Below are 25,486 nucleotides of genomic sequence, written 5' to 3'. Positions count from 1 at the left end.
CCATTCAATTGTTCTAATTCTGATAATTTCTTTGTTAAAATGTCCAGCTGATGTACTGCAGTTTTCTCTTCGCCATTGACGGTAACAGAACTGAAAATCAGAATCGTTCTGTGATAATGTATAGCCTGTTGTACTTTTATTGTAACTGGTAGCTTTGTTAATTCTTCAACTTTTGGTTTCCGAGATTTAGGGAATATTTGATATATTTCACTAGAACATTTACTAAGAATAAAGATACACTGTTCACATGGCACTAAAATTAACTGCCGTCCTGGTATCTCAGTGATTTTGTTCCAAGCATTTACACAAACAACATACAGAAAGCTGTTTGTTTGAGAGACGTCTTTAACACCACTTGCGTACAAATAAGAGTCAAACACAACTAAATTGACGTCTAGTGATATATCGGTACAGCCTATACTTTTGTAAAGCTTATCTTCAAAAACATGTATGTAATAAAATTCTCCTCTATCTATATTATACTCTACGCCGTAATGCTCCCATTCACTACAGGCTCGATGTATGGCACTTGTTCGCCATTGTCCGTGATTATAATGTGTTGTCTTATACAACACAGCATCAATCAAAATATCTCTAGCTTCAGTGTTGTTGATTATCAATCAATGTTTTAGCAGATCTTTTAGAAGTTGTGTACTCACAAGACACGTCCTCACAGACTTCAATAATGTTGTCAAGACTTGAGTTCTGTGACTTATTTTATTCAACATTTGTTTATTGGCTGCATGAAGACTTTTACCAGATTCATCATTTGAACTATTTGTAGTGTTATCTTTATTGTCAGTGAAAACTTCTTCATATTCAACACTGCATTTCTCTTCAGACCTGTACTCAACCCACTTTAACACTGTTTGTATGACCCAGTCTTCGTTTTCTACTTTTAGGTCCCGAGAATCAATCAATTCATTGAAATCTTTAACTTCGAGCTCCATTATATGCTTGTCGTTCATAATTATGCCAAAGTTATTTAACAGAAAAGATTTTGAAGCATTCAACACTTTTTCGGATTTAAAAGCTTTAGCTGTACTCACAACGTTTTCAATGTTTTCAACAGAAATGGCCTTTGTAGCGAAATCCTCACAGTGTGTAACTATGAAGTCTATCTGTAGTTGATCCGCTGCCTGCCATATGTCTATAAAATTATCTTTCGTCAGAGGAACTTTTCCAGTATACATTGACTTCAAAATGTGTTGAAATGTTTTAAGAGAAATCCCATTGATCGTTACACAACCCTCTTTAGCCTCCTTCATGTCTGTCATTAAAAGTGCTCTGAAGAAATGTGACGACGCTGCCAGAAAAATACGGTGACATGGCAAGGAAACGTCATCAACCTTGACAGTAAAATCCAAAAAAATATTATCCAACAGAAGTTTTTCTGTGTTTTTCAGAACAGTTTGAGAACTGTCATATTCAAAATCCATCATTGAATTAAAACTTAGAAACTGCAAAGCATCTGCAAGTATAGATTTACAATTTTAAAATGTACTACATGTAAGTACTAAAGTAAATAACGTTTTTTAAATTAATACAGGTAAACATAAATGTACTTTCATTATCTAAGCGCAAATATATATTGCTTTTTCATTAGTACTGGAGAGGAGTTTATAAAATGGCCAATGGCTATTTTAAAGTTAATATTCTTTTTTTTTTAAACGAACGTCTGGAAAATGTAAATAGGTCAAATTGTTTACGATTTAATTTTTTTACAATGCTTGTATGTGTGTTTATTTTTATTTTTGTGGATTTATTGCAGTCCGTGAATTTCGATTATAACCATTTTCTAAAGCAGCGATGTCGATAAAAATTTTCAGATACCATTATGTTAAATGACAAAGTAAGAATGTATCATTTTTAATCTAAATAGACAATACTAAATTCAAACGAAAAAGGGAAGACATCAGGACAAATAATTACAAGAACTAATCGCTCGCTTAGCTAGAGGAACAAGGAAAAAAAATTATCACTGCTGATTGTTTTTTTTCTACTGCGAGTCGACTACAGACTATGAAGGGTCAGAAAATTGTCTGTTAGAGATCGCAATCTTACTTTGGTTTTTATCATAATTTAATTCGTATGTGGTGTCAACTCTATTATTAACGAAGCAGTAAAAACATTATGTAAAAACTTACAATTTTAAAAAAATATGAAACGTTTTTTTTTTAAATTAAATATTATTTGTTGCTTATTAAATATCTAACATATATTAGAAGGAAAAACTTTTATTGATAAAAGTAAATTCGTTTTATTGATGAATTTTAAAAACTTTAGTGCCAATAAAAGATTATTATTATACCGTATTATTTATATTTGGTTTTTTTTTCGTATTTTCTATTGCCTATTTAAAACAGAAACATATATACTCTGTTTTTTTACAATATTTATGTTTTTATTAATTTTATTTATAAAGGCCTTGACATCAAAAGCATCTAACTAGGCCTAAATGTAAGGGCAGGCGAGGAAGTGCTCAACGACTTGAGTAGAATCTACTAATTTAAAAAGTTTACGTGTAGAAACTGAAAAGGGAAATTCAATAGCTTTTTTTAATTATTGCTACTTCAATATAGGAACAGTTTTAGAATTCAGTGAGTGTCTATAAGGGAGGAGGGGGGGGGGAGATGTTGTAAAGGTTATTTAAGTGAAACATTCGGTATATCTATACAAGTAAAATAATTATTAGTTTATATTTTTAGCAGTTTCCATAATAGTAGACTAAATTATTTTAAATAAATTACTATATTTACTTCTTATACATTTATTAAACTAATAGTAGACTAAATAATTTTAAATAAATTACTTTTAATGTGTTTTTCATAAACTACTACATTTACTTGTTATACATTTATTAAACTCATTTCTTTATGTGCATAATTGTTTCTCTATCGTTACAAATTTTAAAAAATCGTTTGAACTGTAACTTACCATGCACTGATAAATATTAAATATAATAATTAACCTTTATTGTTAATTAAAGCAAATAGATAAGATAAGATATAAAATCTGAACTATAAATATAAAGCAGTCAGTAAGCTATAGGCCTGGTATATATTACTTGTATAAGAATATTTATATAAAAAGATATTCAATGAGGCATATTGCGTTTAAAAATTGTAAGAAATAAAAACATGAAATTTAATTTCCTCATTTAACACGGGTGCTCTCAAATGGAAGCAACATCTTCTAGAGTTTTAGCATAGGTGTGCAAAAGTCGGTATTTTGTTAATAAAGTGGAATTAATTTTTCTGTTTATTTTTTATTTTTTTACCAATTAGATTAAAAAGAAAGCAATATATGGTTTGAAATATACTAGCTCGCAAGTACAAGAAAGAAAGGTTGTTGACATACTTACAAGCCTTGTGCCTTATAGCAAGTGCAATTATTCGTTCCTCGCTAAATGCTTTGACTCTTAAAAGATTCTCTAAGCTTTTAAATAAAGTTGTCTAGATTAGTTGTATTTATGGCGATATGAATGCTTGTTTATAAAATGTTATAGAAAAATAAAAGAGCACTATATAATGCTACCCTCAAAACACCAACAGCACGTCATTCTTAAAATACACCTACACATCGCCTGCCTTTCCTCATTATCACAGTTGTTTAGACAAATTCGATAAAATCAGTGTAAGACATTAAACAGAAAACCACTTGTTTTTACTTTACTACCCCTGGCAACAACCCTCATAAAATACAATTAAAATATACAATATTAAAAATATCGGAATGTTATCATGTAAGAGTATCATTATAGCTTTTAACACAACATTGAAAACACTTGCAAAGCGTAACGTTAATCACGTTTAAAAAATGATAAAAGTATAAGAAATTGTTACACCATTATACACACACAGCGGTCCTAGGTGCTTTGACCACAGGTGCTTTGACCACAACGGGGCTTTGACCACAGAAGGGGGTTAACCATAGGGGGTTAACCATAATATATAGATTTTAAAAAAAATTATAAACTGTTATTTGATTTAAACTTATGATACAATAAATACGATTTCATACATGTTTCATGAGAGTTAATTAAATAGAAATTTACTAAAAAATGTGAAGAACTATATTTTAGTCTCCACATAACGGCTAGTGCTAAGCCTCATAATGAGACATAACAAGTTTCACAGATAAATAATGTAGACGTACATGAAAATGCATAGCATATATAAAGGATAAAAAACATGCCAACAGTATAGTCAAATAAATAATACTTGTATGGTTAACTAAATGACAGATGAATTAACATATTATTACATCCTGCCGCAATTTAAAAGATAATTACACAGCATTTGAAATTAATCCTTACCAGGTATAAACAAAACGCTTGTTATCAACGCAAGCGTTGGATAAACCACCTGTGGTCAAAGACCCTATGTGTACACAACACCTGTGGTCAAAGCCGGACACAGCGCTTGTGATCGAACACCCGTTGACAAATCACCTGTGGTCAAACAACCGTTGACAAACCACCTGTGGTCAAACAACCGTTGACAAAACATCTGTGGTCAAACAACCGTTGACAAACCACCTGTGGTCAAACAACCGTTGACAAACCACCTGTGGTCAAACAACCGTTGACAAAACACCTGTGGTCAAACAACCGTTGACAAAACACCTGTGGTCAAACAACCGTTGACAAAACACCTGTGGTCAAACAACCGTTGACAAAACACCTGTGGTCAAAGACTTTATGTGGACAAAACACCTGTAGTCAAAGCCGGACACAGCGTTTGTGATCAAACACTCGTTGACAAACCACTTGTGATAAAAGACCATCTGCTGAAAAAACACCTGTGGTCAAAGCCCCTATGGTCAAAGCCCCTCTGTGGTCAAACCCCCTATGGTCAAACCCTCTATGGTCAAAGCATCTGTAGTCAAAGGTCCGCGCACCCACACAGCATATATATAAAGGGTAATGGTGGGTAAGCAGTACCCCCTAAGGAAAAAAAATAATTTAAAAAAAACTTCAACTGGGAAACTGTTTATTTTTGTTTTGAAGCTATCTTTATTGTATATTGGAACTAAAAAACATGGCTTTAATGCGTAAGTATCAAAGAGAAAGGCAGGATAATTAAGACACAAAAATTACAAAACGCTGCTTCTTACTCGCATAAGGACCGAAATACTATCACAAGCGTGGCAAAGAATATAAAGACAATTTGTGCAGCACTAATGTTAGTGTTTATACAACCATATATATATATATATATATATATATATATATATATATATATATATATATATATATATTATAAATACTATATATATATATATAAATACTATATATATATATAAATATATATATAAATTATATATATATATATATATATATATATATATATATATATATATATATATATATATATATATATATATATATATATATATAATTCTCTTCTTGGAGACCACAGAAAACACCAAGCTGTAAGCGCGCTCCCTACCACCCCTACCCCTACATAGTCTGGTGAGCTGTAGTTCACGCTAAATGTTTACAATCGTAGAGCCGGGTTTAGTGACGGCTATTAGTGGCAGATAATGTAGTTTGAAACGATTTTAATCTTAGGGGAGGTAACTAAGAGGAGTTTGCTTTCACGGGGGGGGGGGGGGGGTTGGGGAGGGGAAAGAAGGGGGGAGTTATTGTCCTTAACAATATACTTATAGTGTTTTAAAGCAAGTATTTTCAGTGGCAGTATTGGTACTGTCGAAATCACAAATTATGCATTGCTGAAAAGTAGAAAATAAAACAACTAAATAGCGGCGTACGATACGCCGCGGGTCGGCTCGTTAACTATAATTGTATAACCTTTCTGGTGCAAAATGTTTAGTGCAACGAGCAAACAAAGTTGTCGAGTTAACCCTTATTTCGGCTCGTGTCTTAAAACACCATGCCCAGGAAGGCCAATAAATTGGTCCAATACATCTTACTCTATATAGATAAACAATGTTATATTATATGCCACTAGAAGTATTAATTACTCGCGGTAAGTTCCGGTTATGTCTGCGCCCACAAAAACGCTTTTTGTTATGTTTATCATTTGCAATTTACGACGACAAGAATATATTGAAAATTCCTACAATCGTCAATCTACTAAGATCTATGTCCACCCCTAGCAATGTCTGAAAAAAGGTCTACTTATTGTAAAGACTGGCATAAAAAGAACTATCGCCGATGATTCATTAAAATAATAAACTCAATCTTGTTTTTATATTTGTTGTCTTCATTTTTCGTTTAGACTCTCTTGTGTGTACATTTAGTCCAGGGGAATGAGGTTTAATTGAAAGAGTTGAGAAATCTTTGCCAGCAATTTTTTAAAGTTTTATGTAGCTATTTTTTTTTCTCCGGCGAACTGAAAAGTAAACTCTTAACTGTCTTTGATCCTTTCTTCATTATGACCCAAACAACTTCTCTGTATAACCGAAGAGCTTTTTGATACCTCCATTTCTTACAAAAACAAGGCAAACATATCCTCTACGGCACTGCACAGTTAGAAAGACAGCTTAACATTACTTCATACATTGACAAAACACAAAAACTGACTTACCTTTTCTATTTTACGATCGATTCCAATATTTTTTGGTCAGAACATATATTCTATAATCTAGAACAATTTAAACAAGTTCCCGCGATTTTCTGTCGGTTAGGGAAAGCATAATAGAGGTGGTACGAGTTGTCAGCCGGTACGGCTTACCTACCTTTACCCTAGAGCAAATATAAAATCCGCCAGTACGATAAAATGTTTAAACATACGCACAAAATAGTAAATATTAACACCTAGCCTAAAATAACCATATAACTAAAATTCAACCTTTAATTTATATGAATCGTGACAGGTTTTACCTGAGTGTATGACGTAACCTACCTATGCCCCTACCCGGTCATTAGCACCCTAATCAATTACCTCTTCTCAATAACCCTACAACAACAAAAAACATATTATACCAATATATATATCCCGTTTTTTCATCATTACCTTCTCCAAATTTCTAACCCTGCTCCTAACCAAAACAAAATACTTTTCCCGAAAATAACCGATTTATTTCAGGTGTAATGAACAGCGTGGCAGTTATCCCCCACTTTGTTTTTATAGATATAGATCAGGGGTCTCCAAACTACGACTCGCGGGCCGGATGCGGCCCGCAAGTTCTCTCATCCGGTCCGCGGAGATCTTTTTGTCTACGGGAAAAAAAAAAAGTTCATCAAGGACCTCAATCTGCAGTTTCAGCACCGTTTTTCTCAATTGGATTCAAGGGCAGAAGAAGTGAGACTGTTTCAAAACCCATTTGAAGCTAATGTGGCCAGTTACCTAGATGAACTACATAATACTTTTTATAAGTTTTAAAAAAATAAGTTTTTGCCCTAGGAAGACTTTCCTAATATTAAAACTTTTGCATTAAAGTACCTTTCAAATTTTGGAACAACATACCAGTGTGAACAAATATTTTCAAGAATGAATTAAGTGAAGAACAATTTGAGAACCAACTTGGACATCGAGTGTGTTGTCGGCAACCGCCAGTATTGCTTTCAGACTTTTTTCTCCGGGGAGGGGTTGGGGGACACTTGTATATATTCATCCGAGGTAAAAACACTACAGGTGATGATATCACCTGTAATCAGTGGCGTAGGCAAGGGAGTGAGGGGGGTTATAACCCCTCCCATGGACTCCTATATATATATATATATATATATATATATATATATATATATATATATATATATATATATGATTGTATAAATATGGAAAAATGTTTGGACCCCTCCAATGACCAATTCTTGGCTACGTCACTGCCTATGATCAAAGCAATCTTTGAAAAAAACACCAGCGGTCAAAGTAACAGTGATCAAACCACTTATGGTCAAAGCCACGCTATGGACAAATTAGATATGATCAACCACATATGGGCAAAATTACGCTGTGAACAAAGCGCATATGATCAACCACCTAAAGTTAAAACGCCTGTGGTTGAAGACCCGTGTACCAAAACAACGTGTGTCAACAAAAACATTATAATTAACTTAAGGTAGGTATTATAATTAAAACTAAAATAATTATCACCATCATTGGAAGGTGGATCATGTTTTTATTAATTCACATGCTAAATGACGAAAAATAAAACAATTCTTATACCTGCTAAATTTGTTTTTAATTGCGCTATAACTTTTAATTCTTTAGTGTAAAAGACATGTATCCCTATTGGTTCATTGTAATAGTTACCGAAAACTAAGAAGCCATATTTGTTATTTAATTCCTAAGAGAAATATCCATCGCTCTTTTCCCACAAATATTTACAGCATTTAAAATTAACTAATGTCTGAAAGGGAAATATAAATATTAATCAGTATAACACAAGGCTTGTGGTAAACTTTATTGAATGGTAAATTAAAAGTATCAAAAAAGTATACTTGATTTAAAATATCAAAACTAAAATCGTTATTTTGTAACAGTGGACACTAAGTCGGATGTCATGTCACCCGGTGCGCTATTCTGGGGTGTGACCCACCCACTTCAGCAATTTTACAATTTTATTCGGTATCACCAATCTGCACTACAATTTATTCACTCTCTGAATGGCGTCATTCCCCTACCTGTCCTGCTCTACACATTCTAATAATAAAAGTTTTTACCAGTGCTAACATTTAAACGCTGTTATCAATTTTTAACAATACGAGTTAAAACAACTTTGAAATACTACCAGCATTGCAGTAGAACTCTATAAATGTATTTTAAACTAACCACAAAAAATAGAAGTTTTAAAAATCAACGAAACACACCAAAACGTACTTAGATTATTTAGCGTTTGAATTGAATACCTAATAAGTATTGTTACATCACGAAAAGACATCAGTTCCCCCCTGGACTGACAGCATCTTCTTGCAGTGTTACATGATTAAAATGGAGCAACTTTATCCTTTTTATGGCCACCTCTCCCTATTGTGCGCATTTCTTTATGACAGCTAAACGACAGCCAAATACTATTCCCAACACGTAAACGTTTTTCGGAAACATACAATTGTTAGCATGCGACCGGTATACTTTTTCCGTACGAATTTTGCATCAATGTTCGAGCACTTAATTTGCTTTGCATAACTACACTTTTGAAAGCTGGAATATATTGATCAGGTTGTGTTTTTTGTTTTAATTAGGCCTATACTTTTGTTAAAAATAATAAATAAATGAATAATCACAACGTGTGATTCTTTAAAAGTGTTTGTACTACATATAAATATAAAAGTAATTTTAGCCCCCCTGCATGTAAATAAAGCATTAATGTTTATTTAAATTTCACCAATTCAGAGAGCTATTAGTTTACTCCATATGCATCGAGTGCACAAATTACTAAGTAAATCTTTGGAAAGTAATGAAACAAAAAGATTATATAACTTTTCAACAGCCAAAAAAAATCCAGCCCCAACCCTTCTGCCAATCACTTTACAAAATGCAATAGGACTACTTTGTAATTATTTTTTTGAGAGAAGCCATTTCATCTTTCGGTAGTGTAACTGGTATAAAATTTGAACATGGTACATTAACCCCCAAGTATGTTATGCTGTTAAAGTACTCTTTAAACGAAGGCAGCCTTTTTTGATCAGCAGGCTCTTTCGTTGGGTCAGAACCTAAGACAATCAATTTTTTCCTATATGTGATTGCACCGTACAAATTTCTCCTAACAGTCCACAACCTTCCCAACGATATGAATTTGACTTTTTCAGCTGAATAGTTTAAGCTCCACAAATCTCCAACAGTTTGTAATACGTAAGTATTGTTGTCATCATTGAAACTTATTATCTGCTCTGCTGGTCCATTCAATGATTCTAACTCTGTTAATTTGTTTGTTAGAATGTCCAGCTGATGAACTGCTGTTTTCTCTTCACCACTCATGGTAACAGAACTGAAAATCAGTACCTTCCCCTGATAATGTACAGCCTGTTGTACTTTTATTGTCTCTGGAAGCTTGGTAAATTCTTCAACTTTGAGTTTACTGCTTTTAGGGAATAGTTGATATATTTCAGTAGAGCATTTGCTTAGAATAAAGATACACTGTTCATATGGCACTAAAATTAACTGCCGTCCTGGTATCTCAGTGATTTTGTTCCAAACATTTCTACAAAAAACATACAGACAGCTGTTTGTTTGAGATTCGTCTTTAACACCACTGGCGTACAGATAGGAGTCGAACACAACTAAAGTTACGTCCAGAGATATATCGCTACAGCTTGCAAATTTGTAAAACTTTTCTTCACATGCATTTATGCAATTAAAAATTGTGTTTATTACATATACAACACCGTAATGCTCCCATTCACTAAAGGCTCGATGTATGGCACTTGTTCGCCATTGGCCGTGGTTATAATGTGTTGTCTTATACAATACAGCATCAATCAAAATATCTCTAGCTTCAGTGTTGTTGATAATCAATCGATGTTTTAGCAGATCCTTTAGAAGTGGTGTACTTACAAGACACGTCCTCACTGACTTCAATAATGTTGTCAAGGCTTGAGTTCTGTGATTTATTTTATTCAACGTTTGTTTATGGACTGCGGTAAGACTTTTGCCAGATTCATTAATAGAACTATTTTCTTTTGAAGTGTTATGTTCTATGTCAGTGTAAACGTATTCATATTCAACACTGCATTTTTCTTTAGGCCCGTAATCAACCCACTTTAGCACTGTTTGTATGACCCAGTCTTCGTTTTCTACTTTTAGGTCCCGAGAATCAATCAATTCATTAAAATCTTTGCCTTCAAGCTCCATTATAGGCTTGTCGTTCATAAGTATGCGAAAGTTATTTAACATAAAAGATTTTAAAGCATCCAACACTTTTTCGGATTTAAAAGCTTTAGCGGTATTAATAACGCTTTCAATGTTTTCAACAGAAATGGCCTTTGTAGCGAAATCCTCACAGTGTGTAACAATAAAGTCTATCTGTAGTTGATCTGCTGCCTGCCATATGTCTATAAAATTATCTTTCGTGAGAGGAACTTTTCCAGTATACATTGACTTCAAAATGTGTTGAAATGTTTTAAGAGAAATCCCATTGATCGTTACACAACCCTCTTTAGCCTCCTTCATGTCACTCATTAAAAGTGCTCTGAAGAAATGTGACGACGCTGCCAGAAAAATACGGTGACATGGCAAGGAAACGTCATCGACCTTGACAGTAAAATCCAAAAAAATATTATCCAACAGAAGTTTTTCTGTGTTTTTCAGAACAGTTTGTCATATTCAAAATCCATCATTGAATTAAAACTTAGAAACTGCAAATCATCTGAAATTATAGATTTACAATTTTCAAATGTATTACGTGTAAGTACTAAAGTAAATACTTTTTGGTTCTTTTTAAATAATACAGGTAAACATAAATGCACTTTCCTTATCTAAGCGCAAATATATATTGCTTTTTCATTAGTATTGGAAAAGAGTTTATAAAGTGCAGGCCCAATGGCTATTTTAAAGTTAAAATTCTTTTGTTTTAAACGAACGTCTGGAATATGTAAATATGTCAAATTGTTATAAGGCTGCATTTTTTTATGTGTGTGTTTATTTTTATTTTTTATGGTTTTTTTGCAGTCCGTGAATCTCGATTATAACCATTTTCTAAAGCAGCGATGTCAATTAAAATTTTCAGATACCATACTGTTAAATGACAAAGTAAGAATGTATCATTTTTAATCTAATTAGACAATACTAAATTCAAACAATAAAAGGGAAGACATCAGAACAAATTACAAGAGCTAAACGCTCGCTTAGCTAGAGGAACAAGGAGAAAAAAGTATCACTGCTAATTGGATTTTTGACTGCGAGTCGACTACAGACTATGAAGGGTCAGAAAATTGTTAGAGATCGCTATCTAACTTTAGGGTTATATCATATTTTAAGACGTATGTGGTGTCGACTCCATTATTAACGAATTATTTAAAGAACTAAATAAAGAAATGATAAGAACTTACAATTTAAAAAAAAAATTAGGAAACTTTAGTTTTTTATATCAAATATTATTTCTTGCTTATTAAATATGTAACATATTTTATAAAGAAAAGCTTTTATTGATGACAGCAAATTCATTTTATTGTTAATTTTTTTAAACTTTAGTACCAATTAAAGCTTATACAGTTTTATTTATATTGTTTAATTTTTCACTTTCCTTTTTTTTTGATTGCCATTTAAAACAGAATCATATATACACTGGGTATTTGTTACAATAGTTATGTATTTTTTAAATTTTATTTATAAGAGCCGTGTCTTATAACGCATCTCCACGTGTGGTTTTTAAACCTACTAAAGATTCTTTTTTTAACTAGGCCTACAGGGAACTAGATGGCGAGGAAGTTATCAACGACTGAAGTAGAATTTACTAATTAAAACAGTTTACGTGTAGAAATTGAAATGGGAATCTCAATAGCTTTTTTTTGTTAACTTCAATAAAGGAAAAGTTTTAGAATTTAGGGAGAGGCTATAAACGAGGGGGGATGTATTTAATCTTCATGTAAGTGAAACATTTGATATAACTATACAAGTAAAATAATTATTAGTTTATATTTTTAGCTGCTTCCATAAAAGTAGACTAAATAATTTTAAATATTTTACTTTTAATGTGTTTTTCATAAGCTACTGTATTTAATAGTTATCATTTTTTAAACTTATTTTCTTTCGTTAAAAATGAAACAAAATAACGTTTTAACTGTAACTTACCATTCACTGATAAATATTAAAGATAATAATTAAACATTTATTGTTAACTAAGCAAAATATATATAAGATCTGAACTATAAATATATAGCAAACAATAAGCTATAGGCCCTGTATATTGCTTGTATAAGAATATTTGTATAAAAAGATATTAAATGAAGCCTACTGCGTTTAAAAATTATAAGAAATAAAAAACATGAAATTTAATTTCCTCATTCAACACCGGTGCTGTCAAATGGAAGCAACACAATTTTTTCTATAATTTTAGCTTCGGTGTGCAAAAGTCGTTTTTTTTGTAAATATGCGACTGAATATCAATTTCAGACAATAGTTATAATTATTATCATTATTACTTCTTTTTTAGGGGGTCGAGTCGGTAAAGCTCATGGTTGCTAAACCGAAAACTCTCGAGTTCGAACCCTCGGGCAGATGAGGCTCGTTAGCTGGGGACAGCCACTCTTCTAGGAGAGACAACTGCTGCTTTGTAGTTTGTTCTTGGTGGGACAAAGGCTATGGAAGCAAATCCAAAAAGAAAAGCAGGCTGAAATCGGAGTCAATGACCTCAATGGCGCATAACCAGTTGGCACATATCTTTAATTGTGATGGAGGCGTGGTCGAGTCGACAAAAGCTCATGGTTGATAAATTCGAAAAAAAAGTCTCGTGTTCAAACCCTCTGGCAGATAATGGCTCGATCCCTTCCAACACTAAAAATTAAGAACGAAGAAGAAGTAGAAGACTTCTTTTTTTAAATAGTAAAACTAATGTATTGATAAATTAATAAACTTTGTCAACTACAATGATTATGGGAGACAGGGGAGAACTATTGTACAGAGACGGATGACATCCCTCCCTTCTTCCCACTCTCACGTTTAACACTAAGACTAACATGCACTCTATTTCTTTCTCGTATACACAGTATAAAGGAAGTAATGCATAAAATACAAATAACATTTTGACAGTTTTCACCGATTTACACCTCAGTACTTCATCACACACGTTGAAGAATTTACAAAGCTTCCAGATACAATAAAAGTACAACATGCTACAACTTATGAACGGACAATTCTGATTTTCAGTTCTGTTACCGTCAATGGTGAAGAGAAAACTGCAGTTCATCAGCTGGACATTCTAACAAAAAAATTAAGTGAGTTAGAACAATTGAATGGACCAGCTGAACAGATAATAAGTTTCAGTGATGACAACAATACTTACGTATTACAAACTGTTGGAGATTTGTGGATTATAAAGTGTTTAGTTGAAAAAGTCACATTCAAATTGTTGGGAAGGTTATGGACAATTAAGAGAAAGTTGTACGGTGCATTGACATACAAGAAAAAGTTGACCATATTTGGTTGTAACCCCACCAAAGAGCCGGCTCAACAAATAAAAATGTCTTCGTTTAAAGAGTACTTTAACTTTATAAAACACTGGGGGACTGATGAAACATGTTCAAATTTTATACCAATTACACTACAGAAAGATGAATTGGTGCCTGCCTAAAAATAAGTACAAAGTAATGTTAACGAATAGTTATTTCGTTTTGTAAAAGCGTTAGGAGTTGGGTTAAGGGCTTTGTTTTGTGGCGTTGGGTAACGTTATGCAGCTTTTTTTGTTGTATTTGTTTCCCTAGATTTACCTTTTCAGTTATATTTTATTTTTACTAAATACATAATGACTAAACTAATTGCAAATTTATTGAGTGGAATTCAACTAAATATAGCTTTTAAGGTGCAGGTGACTTTATATATAATGGCAAGTTTTTAAGGGTTACATGCCTGTGTATATTTTTTTAGTACTTCCAACAAAACTGTAATATTAAAAAATAATGAACAAGATATTTCAGGCTCTAAACTGGAATCATGTAAAGGAAATAAAACACTCTATTATTTATCAAAAAGCGTACAGGTCGGATTCTCAGAATTCTATGTTCCAGTAAAACCACAATATGTTGATATTATTAGTTGGTTATCGTACAGCTACTGAAACGATATTTTCACAATAGGAAGAGGTGGCCACAAAAAAAGGTGAAGTAGCTTCAGGTGATTATGTAACATTGCTTGGAGGTGCCGTCTGTCCAATGTGGGATTGAAGACTGATGTAAAAATACTTATTTAGTTCTAAATTCAAACACTAACGAATCTGTGTATGTTTAGGTTTGTTTTATACTTTTTTTAAATGTCTATTTTAGTAGGTTGTTTTTTTAGTGTTTTTATGTGTTTCGTGTTTTGCTTGTTTGCAAATTTTATATTTTTAGTTGTTTAATTGTGTGTATGTGTTTAAACTAATTGCAGTACTGGTGATGCGATTGTTGAATAATTAAATATTATATGTGGATAAGAGAATGTACAGAGTAAGATCAGTAGGCGGGACGGGGGATGAGGTCAGCACCGGATTACATCTTTGCGAGGTGGGGGTTGAGGAAATGGCAGAGATGTGATAACGAATGGTAAATATAGAATTGTTAAAGGGGGTGAGGTGACAACCCCCCCCCCCCAGTTATTACATCGGGTTACACTCGACATTGTGTCGCCTCTGAGTAAATAATTTTATTTTAATACATTCAATCAATTATACTTTGTTTTATACTTTTAATTTACCGTTCAATAAAGTTTACAACATGTATTTGATTAATCATCCCAAGCTTTGTGTTACACTCTCTTATGTTTATCTTGCAAAAGTTTCTTATTGAAACAAGTGAAGATTTTTAATGTGATAAATAATTGTATAAAAATGTAAACCATTAATTCTTCTTGTTAAAAACAACAGAAATGAAATCTCAGTTTCCAACAGCTATCATTATTAAGAAACAAAGATACTTGTTTTAAAAATTCGAACATTTATCAAGCGATTAAAAAGAAAATTAATTTTGCAAAAAATTGCATAAAAACATTTTAATGACAAGCTGTTATTGATTTTTTTAAATAAATATAATAATGAACAACTATTTAAAGAACCAAAAAGAAAGGAGTTTTGAATACATTTACTAGATGAGAAGTGACACAGCATGTAATTTTAGTTATTTTAAGCCCTTAATGCCGGAATTATTTTTCAAGCGTATAAAAAATTATTTGTGCTGATTTTCTCTTATCATACTGACACTGAAATTGAGGTATATAGTTGTTTCGAAATTTGGAAACACATTTGATGCTTATTACCGGATGTCGCGAATTCGTTACTTCAGGTACTTATGGACCAAACAGTAATTGATTAATTTTTTTTAGACAGGGTCATTTTTACTGACACGTGTTTCTCTAAATATCCACGCACAAACAATAGAATATCACAAAATACACATATGGACAAGCAAGGAGATGTAGACTCACATGTAAAATTCATGAAAACTATAGTTTTAGTTGTTCTGGCATATAGTTACATAACTCTGCTAAACCTGCTAACAGTATACCACTTACATATCAAATTTGTAGTTTTCTATGAAAATGGCATATTCCGGTAACCGGAAATAGAACTTAATCTTCTTCCAGTTAAAAAAGTCAATGACTAGAATACCGTAATTTTTTTACTAACGCGTATTCCATTATACACGCGAGTTCCTATCAACTTCTGGTAAACATTTGTTTACAAGTTTAAGACAAATCCCAATTTTTAATAAACTCAGCAATATTTGTTTTGAGCATTAATTTTGGAATTTTAAAGTAAAATTTACACTGATGTTACGCATTCTAATCAAAATGCAAATGATGGTAAAATAAAATATTATTTTGACAGAATTCTTACAAATGGTTATGCTTTAGATAATGCAGTTTCACTTATATTAAAACACTTTATGTTTATTAAGATTCTCCACTTGAAAAAAATAGAGTGCATGTTAGTATTGAAAAGTTATGAGAGGGTGCAAGGGGGGGGGGGGGGGGGTGAAGGGTTTAATTTGTCTCTATACAAAAGTTCTCACATGTCCCCTATAATTATTGCAGTTGAATAAGTTTATTAATTTATCAATAGACTAGTTTTTATTTTTAAAAAAGAGTAGTAATAGTAACAGTGATTATAACTATTGTCTGAAATTTATATTCTGTCTCATCTTAAGAAAAAAAACAAGTTTTGCACACCTAAGCTGAAACTTTAGAAAAAAGTGTGTCACTTCCAGTTAACAGCACCCGTGTTGAATGAGGAAATTCCATTTCATGTTTTTATTGCTATTAATTTTAAAACGCTGCAGGCTTCATTGAAAATCTTGTTATACAAATATTTGTATACAAGCAATATACCGGGCCTATACCTTACTGATTACTAGATCTATATATTTATAGTTCAGACCTTATATCTCTTTGCTTAGTTAACAAGAAAAGGTTAATTATTATCTTTAATATTTATGAGTGTATAGTGTATGGTAAGTTACAATTTAAACCTTATGTTGTTGTTTTTTCAATTTTAACGAAAGAAAACAAATACACACATAAATAATTTAATTGAATAACTGTATTACCAGTAAAAAATAGTAGTTTATGGAAAAGACAACAGAAGCAATATATTTGATATTGTTTTGTCTACTTTTATTGAATCAGCTAAAAATAAAATCTAATATGTATTTTCTTGTATCGGTATAATAATTGTATCAGTTACATAAAGATTACATATATCTATCCCCTCACTTATAGCCCCTCCCTAAAATCTAAAACATTTCCTTAATTGAAGTAGCAATAACAAAAAAAAAGCTATTGAGATTACCATATCAATTTCTACACGTAAGCTGTTTTAAATAAGTAAATTCTACTTCAGTCGTTGATAAATTCCTCGCCATCTATTTCTCTGTAGGGCTAGTTAAAAAAATCGTATGTAGGTTTAAAACCCACACGTGGAGCCCACACGTGGTGCTGCGTTATGTGTCACGGCTTTATAAATAAAATATAAAAAAATAATAATTAGTGTAAAAAATTAATAAATAAATGAAACGAATTTGCTTTCATCAATGAAAGCATTTCCTTCTCAAATATGTTACATATTTAAAAAGCAATAAATAATTTTAAGATTATAAAAAACTTTCATAATTTTCTTTTTTAAATTGTAAAGTTTAAAAAAAACCTTTTTTTTATTCGTTAATAATGGATTCGACACCAAATGCGACTTAAAATATGATATAACCCTATAGTTAGACTGCGATTTCCAACAGAAAATGTATTTGACCCTTTATAGTCTGTAGTGGACTCGTAGTCAAAAAAAAAATCAGCAGTGATAACTTTTTTTAGTGTTCCTCTAGTGATCAGCACTTGTAATTTGTCTTAATATCCCCCCTTTATTGTTGGAATTTATTAATGTCTAATTACATTGAAAATGAGATATTATTACTTTGTCATTTGAAAGTAATTTATCTGAAAATTTTAATCCACATCGATGCTTTAGAAAATTGTAACATCGAGATACACGGTTTGCAAAAAGTCCAGAATAAAAGAAACACACGTGCAAGAATTGTAGACAAAAAAAAAAGCTTATACAAATCTAACCTATTTACATTTTAGCTTTTTAACTTCTAAATATCCACGAAAAAGCAAAAATTACGTGCGCTCAGATAAGGAAAGTACATTCACGTTTACCTGAATTATTTTAAAAACAAAATGTATTCATTGTAGTACTTACAACCAATACTTTTAAACATTTTAAAACGTTATTTTCAGATGCTTTGCAGATTCTAAGTTTAAATCCGATAATGGATTTTGAATATGACAGTTCTCAAACTGTTCTGAAAAACACAGAAAAACTTCTGTTGGATAATATTTTTTTGGATTTTACTGTTAAGGTTGATGACGTTTCTCTGCAATGTCACCGTATTTTTCTGGCAGCGTCGTCACATTTCTTCAGAGCACTTTTAATGACGGACATGAAGGAGGCTAAAGAGGGTTGTGTAACGATCAATGGGATTTCTCTTAAAACATTTCAACACATTTTAAAGTCAATGTATACTGGAAAAGTTCCTCTCACGAAAGATAATTTTATAGACATATGGAAAGCAGCGGATCAACTACAGAAAGATTTTATTATGCAAAACTGTGAGGATTTCGCTGCAAAGGCCATTTCCGTTGAAAACTTTGAAAGCGTAGTGAATACAGCTAAAGCTTTTAAATCCAAAAAAGTGTTGAATGCTTCAAAATCCTTTATGTTAAATAACTTTGGCTTAATTATGAACGACAAGCCTATAATGGAGCTCGAAGTTAAAGATTTCAATGAATTGATTGATTCTCGGGATCTAAAAGTAGAAAATGAAGACTGGGTCATACAAACAGTGCTAAAGTGGGTTGAGTATGTGCCAGAAGAAAAATGCATTGGTGAAAAAGAAGACGTTTATGCTGACATAGAACATAACACTTCAAAGAAAAATAGTTCCAATAATAAATTTGACAGAAGTCTTACCGCAGTCCATAAACAAACGTTGAATAAAATAAATCACAGAACTCAAGCCTTGACAAAATTATTGAAGTCTGTGAGGACGTGTCTTGTGAGTACACCACTTCTAAAAGATCTGCTAAAACATCGATTGATAATCAACAACAGTGAAGCTAGAGATGTTTTGATTGATGCTGTGTTGTATAAGACAACACATTATAACCAGGGACAATGGCGAACAAGTGCCATACATCGAGCTTCTTGTGAATGGGAGCATTACGGTGTTGTGTTGTATAAAATACATAGAACAATTTATTACATAAATGCATACGAAGATAAGCTATACAAATGTATAAGCTGTAGCGATCTGTCCATAGACTTATCTCTAGTTGTGTTTGACTCTTATCTGTACGCCAGTGGTGTTAACGACGGAGCTCAAACAAACAGCAGTTTGTACGTTTTGTATCGAAATGTTTGGAGCAAAATCACTGAGATACCAGGACGTCAGCTAATTTTAGTGCCATATGAACAATGTCTCTTTACTCTTAGTAAATGTTCTAATGAAATAAATCAAATATTTCCTAAAAACAGTAAACCAAAAGTTGAAGAATTTACAAAGCTTCCAGAGGCAATAAAAGTACAACATGCTATACATTATCAGAGGATGATTCTGATTTTCAGTTCTGTTACCGTCAATGGTGAAGAGAAAACTGCAGTTCATCAGCTGGACATTTTAACAAAGAAATTAACAGAATTAGAACAATTAAATGGACCAGCGGAACAGATAATAAGTTTTAGTGATGACAACAATACTTATGTATTACAAACTGTTGGAGATTTGTGGCTTATAAGTAGTTCAGTTGAACCAGTCACATTCAAAATGTTGGGAAGGCTATGGACTATTAAGAGAAAGCTGTACGGTGCATTGACATACAAGAAAAAGTTGACTATCTTTGGTTCTGACCCCACCAAAGAGCCAGCTGAACAAAAACTGCTGTATTCGGTTAAAAAGTACTTTAACTTTATAAAATACTGGGGGACTGATGAACAATGTTCAAATTTCATACCAGCTACTCTATTGAAAGAAGAAATTGTGCCTTTCGGAACATAATTACAAACTATTGCTATAATTGCTATTGCATTTTGGAAGGGTTTGGGGGCTGTGTTTTGTGGCGGAGGGTCAGTTTATATAGCTTTTTTGTTTGATTTGTTTCCTAAGATTTACGGTTTCAATTTTTTATAGTTGTGCTGCATACATTTATACTAAAATAATATCACTGATTGGTTGGATTTCAAGTAAATAATGCTTCATTTAGATTTGTTTACAAAGTAAATCTTCAAAGGGTAACACAATTGTGAATATTATTTTTGCAGTCCTTTAAAAATGTATTATTAAAAAAAATCTTACTGATCAAAATATATCAGGCTCTGAAATTGGAATAATGCAAAACAAATAGTGTTAAATTATAGATACGTGCACATGGGTAATAATTATAGGACAAAAAGTATAGGTCGCTCTCTCAGAACTGTGTGTTACAGAGAAAAAGCTACGTGTTGAGATAATTAGATGGTTGTCGTACAGCCGCTTAAAATGTATGCCCACGACAAGGAGTGGTGGCCACACAAAAAATTTAAGTTGTTCTAGCTAATCAAGAAACACTTCTAGGAGGTGCCGTCTTCCCGGTGGTTGACTGAAGACTAATCGTGATTTAACAATAATTTTTAGGTACTCAATTTAAACGCCAAAGAATCTGTGTGTTTAGGTGTGTTTTAGCATTTTTATCATTTATAATTTTGTAGGTTGGTTATTAATGTTTTGATGTGTTACGTGTTTTTATGTTCAAATATTTATATTTTTAGGAGGTTAACAGTTTGAATATATTTATTTTTACTCTGAATATTAGTAATTCATAGTAGTGTAAATATTGGTGGTGAGAGTTTTGAGTAATCAATAATTAATTATTTTGTGTGTGTTAATTAGTTTTATTATCAGAATGTATAGAGTAGGATCAGTTGGCAGGGCGGGGGATGAGGTAAGCACGGATGGCACCTTGGGGGGGGGGGGGGGGGAGGTGAATAAATATTAGGGCAGATATGTGATAACGAATGGTAAATATAGAATTGTTAAACGGAGTGGGGTTACAACCCCAGTTATTACATCGGCTGACACTTGTCATTGTGTCGCCTCTGAGTAAATAATTTTATTTTGATACTTTCAATCAATTATACTTTGTTTTATACCTTTAATTTACCGTTCAATAAAGTTTACACCACAAGCATTTTGTTGCAGTTATTCTTATGTATGTGTATCTTTAAGACATTCCTTATTTTAAAAAAAAAGTGAAGAATAATAATGTTGTAAATATTTATGTCAACAGGAAAATAGCACATTCTCTTTTGCTAACAACAAAGAAACGAATTCTCAGTTTTCAACTAAGAGCAAGGAAAGGTGATGTAAACAAAATTACTAAAATGCTTACTTTTAAACCTAATTCTATAATATTTAGCATATAGTTATAACACAAAGAGTTATGCCTAAAAATCAAAAAATAAGCTGAAAAATTCCTGCCGTTTCCATGGGGATAGCGGCCATCATGGATTTTGACAAATTGTTAGGTTTTACTTCCTTGTGGAAAGAACTAGGTTTTGCACTTTTGTTCGTATCTGCATCAGAACCGTTTCATTTGACTTTTTCGGTTGACAAAATTCCACATATTGTATTATTAATCTGTTTAACTTGAATTTTATAGCAATATTTTATAAAATTTGCGTAATAAGTAGAAAATTACTCCCAACTTCATATAGGCTAGAAATAGTCAAAGAAATAATTTCTAGTAATATAATAGTAATTTAGCAAACATGCTTATTTTTATCTTGGATTAGTAGAGTCAGGGTGTTGTGGTGATTGAGGATATTATATTATTTTATATAAATAAATTACTATGCTATACACCATAAGTCATTACTGTGTATTTTTATCATGCAAAACAACTGTTCTGACTTTTATTGCTTTAATCTCCCTGGCCATTCCGCTTGATTTCAAGGAGTGGTTGAGGGCAGTTTGTGAAAATATTTGAATTGATAAAATAATTCTGAACAGCTTTTTAACGGCTTATATTCGATACAAACATAAAAAATGAGTGTAATTTCTGGTTCCAAAACGGCTTTAAAGTTTACAAATGTAAATTTAAGTTTATCGCTTGCCATATTTAAAAAATACTTTTTTTTTCAAAACTTTAATATTATAACATAGACTTTTTATGCCTATTTTGTTGGAGTAAATTCTTCCCCACATTACAATAAAGAACAAACAAAAATAAGAGATCGATTCAAATAAACTGATATGTATTAGTACGATAGTATGGTAATAAATATTGTTCATTCTTAACGGTAAATATGAAATCAAATTTACAAGAATAGTAACTGTACGGAAGTCAATGATACTAATACCAACACATAATAAGATTAAATGCAAACAGTAATACTTAAAGTAAAATCGTTTACTTTATGTTAAAAAGAAAGAGAAAAAAAAACGATATTAAAATAAATCACACATATAAACCTACATTTGTACTTTCTAGTGTACAAACAGGAAATATTTTAATCGTTCCGAACAAATGAACACATATTTTGACAATTTTCGCCGTTTTACACTTTCTACTACATGGTAGGAACTATAAAGGATGCATTGAAATTGATTAAAAATATATATTGATTTTGACTAAATTTTAGATCTTACTTTCTTCTGTAACGAACTAGATTTTGCAATTCTGTTTGTGTCTGCTTATGTGCATGCAAATAGGATAACATGAGAATCGTTTCAGTTGAGTTTTTCAGGTGATGAAATTTTATATAAAGGTGTTACATCAAATTCGTGGTTTATATAAAAAATTTGCATATTTAGCTAAACGGAAATGGTACTTAATCTTCCAGTTAACAGAAACCTGGAGTGATCTCTCCTAAACTTTTTCGAACATTCTTATAAAACATTACGGTGGGTGGCAACGCGGGATATAGACATGATTTTTAATCCATTTTTAATTACTTAAATTTTTTAAAATAGAATACTATCTCGTATACAAAAAGAATTGCGCACTATACTTATATGTGAAATGTCTTTTATCTATCTGAAACAGTACTCAAGCTATAGCCTTTTAAAAAACTAAAAGTAGAATAAGTACCACTTTCGGTTGTCGGAAAGCGCTGATAAGTTAATACAGAACTACAAATTTGATATAATATTTATATATGAAATTTCATCAAACTAGCTGTAACTGTACTCACATTATCGTGTTGACAGACACACATCGACACACAAACACACAAGGACAGAACTGCAAAACCCAGTTTTTCTGACTTGAATACTCATAAAACACCCGATTTAAATTAGTCCCCTTTACTACGTGTGTGATGAAGTACTGAGGTATAAAACGGTAAAAACTGTCAAAATGTTATGTGTATTTTATGCATTACTTCCTTTTTACTGTGTATACCAGAAAGTAATAGAGTGCATGTTAGTCTCAGTGTTAAACGTGAGGGTGGAAAGAATGAGGGATGTCATCCGTCTCTGTACAATAGTTCTCCCCTGTCTCCCATAATCATTTTAGTTGACAAAGTTTATTAATGTATCAATACATTAATTTTACTATTTAAAAAAAAAAAGTCTTCTACTTCTTTTTCGTTCTTAATTTTTAGTGTTGGAAGGGATCGAGCCATTATCTGCCATAGGGTTTGAACACGAGACTATTTTTCGAATTTATCAACCATGAGCTTTTGTCGACTCGACCACGCCTCAATCACAATTAAAGATATGTGCCAACTGGTTATGCGCCATTGAGGTTCTGCCCGAGGGTTCGAACTCGAGAGTTTTCGGTTTAGCAACCACGAGCTTTACCGACTCGACCACGCCGACCCCCTAAAAAAGAAGTAATAATGATAATAATTATAACTATTATCTGAAATTGATATTCAGTCGCATCTTTAAAAAAAACTACTTTTGCACACCTAAGCTAAAATTATAGAAAAAATTGTGTTACTTCATTTTGACAGCACCGGCGTTGAATGAGGAAATTAAATTTCATGTTTTTATTTCTTACAATTTTTAAACGCAGTAGGCGTCATTTAATATCTTCTTATACAAATATTCTTATACAAGCAATATACAGGGCCTATAGCTTACTGTTTGCTATGTATTTATAGTTCAGATCTTATATCTCTTTTGCTTAGTTAACAATAAAAGTTTAATTATTATCTTTAATATTTATCAGTGAATTGTAAGTTACAGTTAAAACGTTATGTTTTTTTTTCATTTTTAACGAAAGAAAATAAGTTTAAAAAATGATAACTATTAAATACAGTAGTTTATGAAAAACACATTAAAAGTAAAATATTTAAAATTATTTTGTCTACTTTTATGGAAGTAGCTAAAAATATAAACTAATAATTATTTTACTTGTATAGTTATATCAAATGTTTCACTTACATGAAGATTAAATACATCCCATGTGGAGATGCGTTATAAAACACGGCTCTTATAAATAAAATTTAAAAAATACATAACTATTGTAACAAAAACCCATTGTATATATGATTCTGTTTTTAAAAGGCAATAAAAAAAAGGAAAGTGAAAAATTAAACAATATAAATAAAACTGTATAAGCTTTAATTGGTACTAAAGTTTAAAAAAATTAACAATAAAAGGAATTTGCTGTCATCAATAAAACCTTTTATTTATAAAATATGTTACATATTTAATAAGCAAAAAATAATATTTAATATAAAAAACTAATGTTTCCAATTTTTTTTTGAAATTGTAATTTCTTATTATTTTTTTAAACTAATTCGTTAATAATGGAGTCGACACCACATACGTCTTAAAATATGATATAACCCTAAAGTTAGATAGCGATCTCTAACAATATTCTGACCCTTCATAGTCTGTAGTCGACTCGCAGTCAAAAATCCAATTAGCAGTGATACTTTTTTCTCCTTGTTGCTCTAGCTAAGCGAGCGTTTAGCTCTTGTAATTTGTTCTGATGTCTTCCCTTTTATTGTTTGAATTTAGTATTGTCTAATTAGATTAAAAATAATACATTCTTACTTTGTCATGTAACAGTATGGTATCTGAAAATTTTAATTGACATCGCTGCTTTAGAAAATGGTTATAATCGAGATTCACGGACTGCAATAAAACCATAAAAAATAAAAATAAACACACACATAAAAAAATGCAGCCTTATAACAATTTGACCTATTTACATATTCCAGACGTTCGTTTAAAACAAAAGAATTTTAACTTTAAAATAGCCATTGGGTCGGCACTTTATAAACTCTTTTCCAATACTAATGAAAAAGTAATATATATTTGCGCCTAGATAAGGAAAGTACATTTATGTTTACCTGTATTCTTTAAAAAGAACCAAAATGTATTTACTTTAGTACTTACACGTAA

At 31.6% G+C, this 25,486-nt stretch overlaps 2 protein-coding genes across 2 annotated transcripts; one reads left to right on the top strand and one right to left on the bottom strand.

The window, feature by feature from the left end:
- Positions 1 to 620: 620 nt before the first annotated feature.
- LOC131947057 (kelch repeat and BTB domain-containing protein 3-like) lies at positions 621 to 1,439 on the bottom strand. Its single transcript, XM_059308142.1, has one exon. The coding sequence runs from the start codon at positions 1,437 to 1,439 to the stop codon at positions 621 to 623; it is 819 nt and encodes a 272-aa protein (XP_059164125.1).
- A 15,427-nt stretch (positions 1,440 to 16,866) lies between these two features.
- LOC131947066 (uncharacterized) lies at positions 16,867 to 20,206 on the top strand. Its single transcript, XM_059308147.1, has 2 exons — positions 16,867 to 17,047; positions 18,330 to 20,206. The coding sequence occupies exon 2, from the start codon at positions 18,362 to 18,364 to the stop codon at positions 20,144 to 20,146; it is 1,785 nt and encodes a 594-aa protein (XP_059164130.1). The 5' UTR covers positions 16,867 to 17,047; positions 18,330 to 18,361; the 3' UTR covers positions 20,147 to 20,206.
- The last annotated feature ends 5,280 nt before the right edge of the window (positions 20,207 to 25,486 follow it).

Source organism: Physella acuta, unplaced genomic scaffold (genome assembly GCF_028476545.2).
Source record: "Physella acuta isolate Inbredline_101_S28 unplaced genomic scaffold, ASM2847654v3 ptg000580l, whole genome shotgun sequence".
Lineage (NCBI taxonomy): Eukaryota > Metazoa > Mollusca > Gastropoda > Physidae > Physella > Physella acuta.
This window is presented reverse-complemented; position numbering and strand designations above follow the sequence as displayed.

Excerpts from the sequence above, each read along its gene's own strand:
- LOC131947057 (XM_059308142.1), bottom strand. The coding sequence starts at position 1,439 with ATGGATTTTGAATATGACAGTTCTCAAACTGTTCTGAAAAACACAGAA.
- LOC131947066 (XM_059308147.1), top strand. The coding sequence starts at position 18,362 with ATGGATTTTGAATATGACAGTTCTCAAACTGTTCTGAAAAACACAGAA.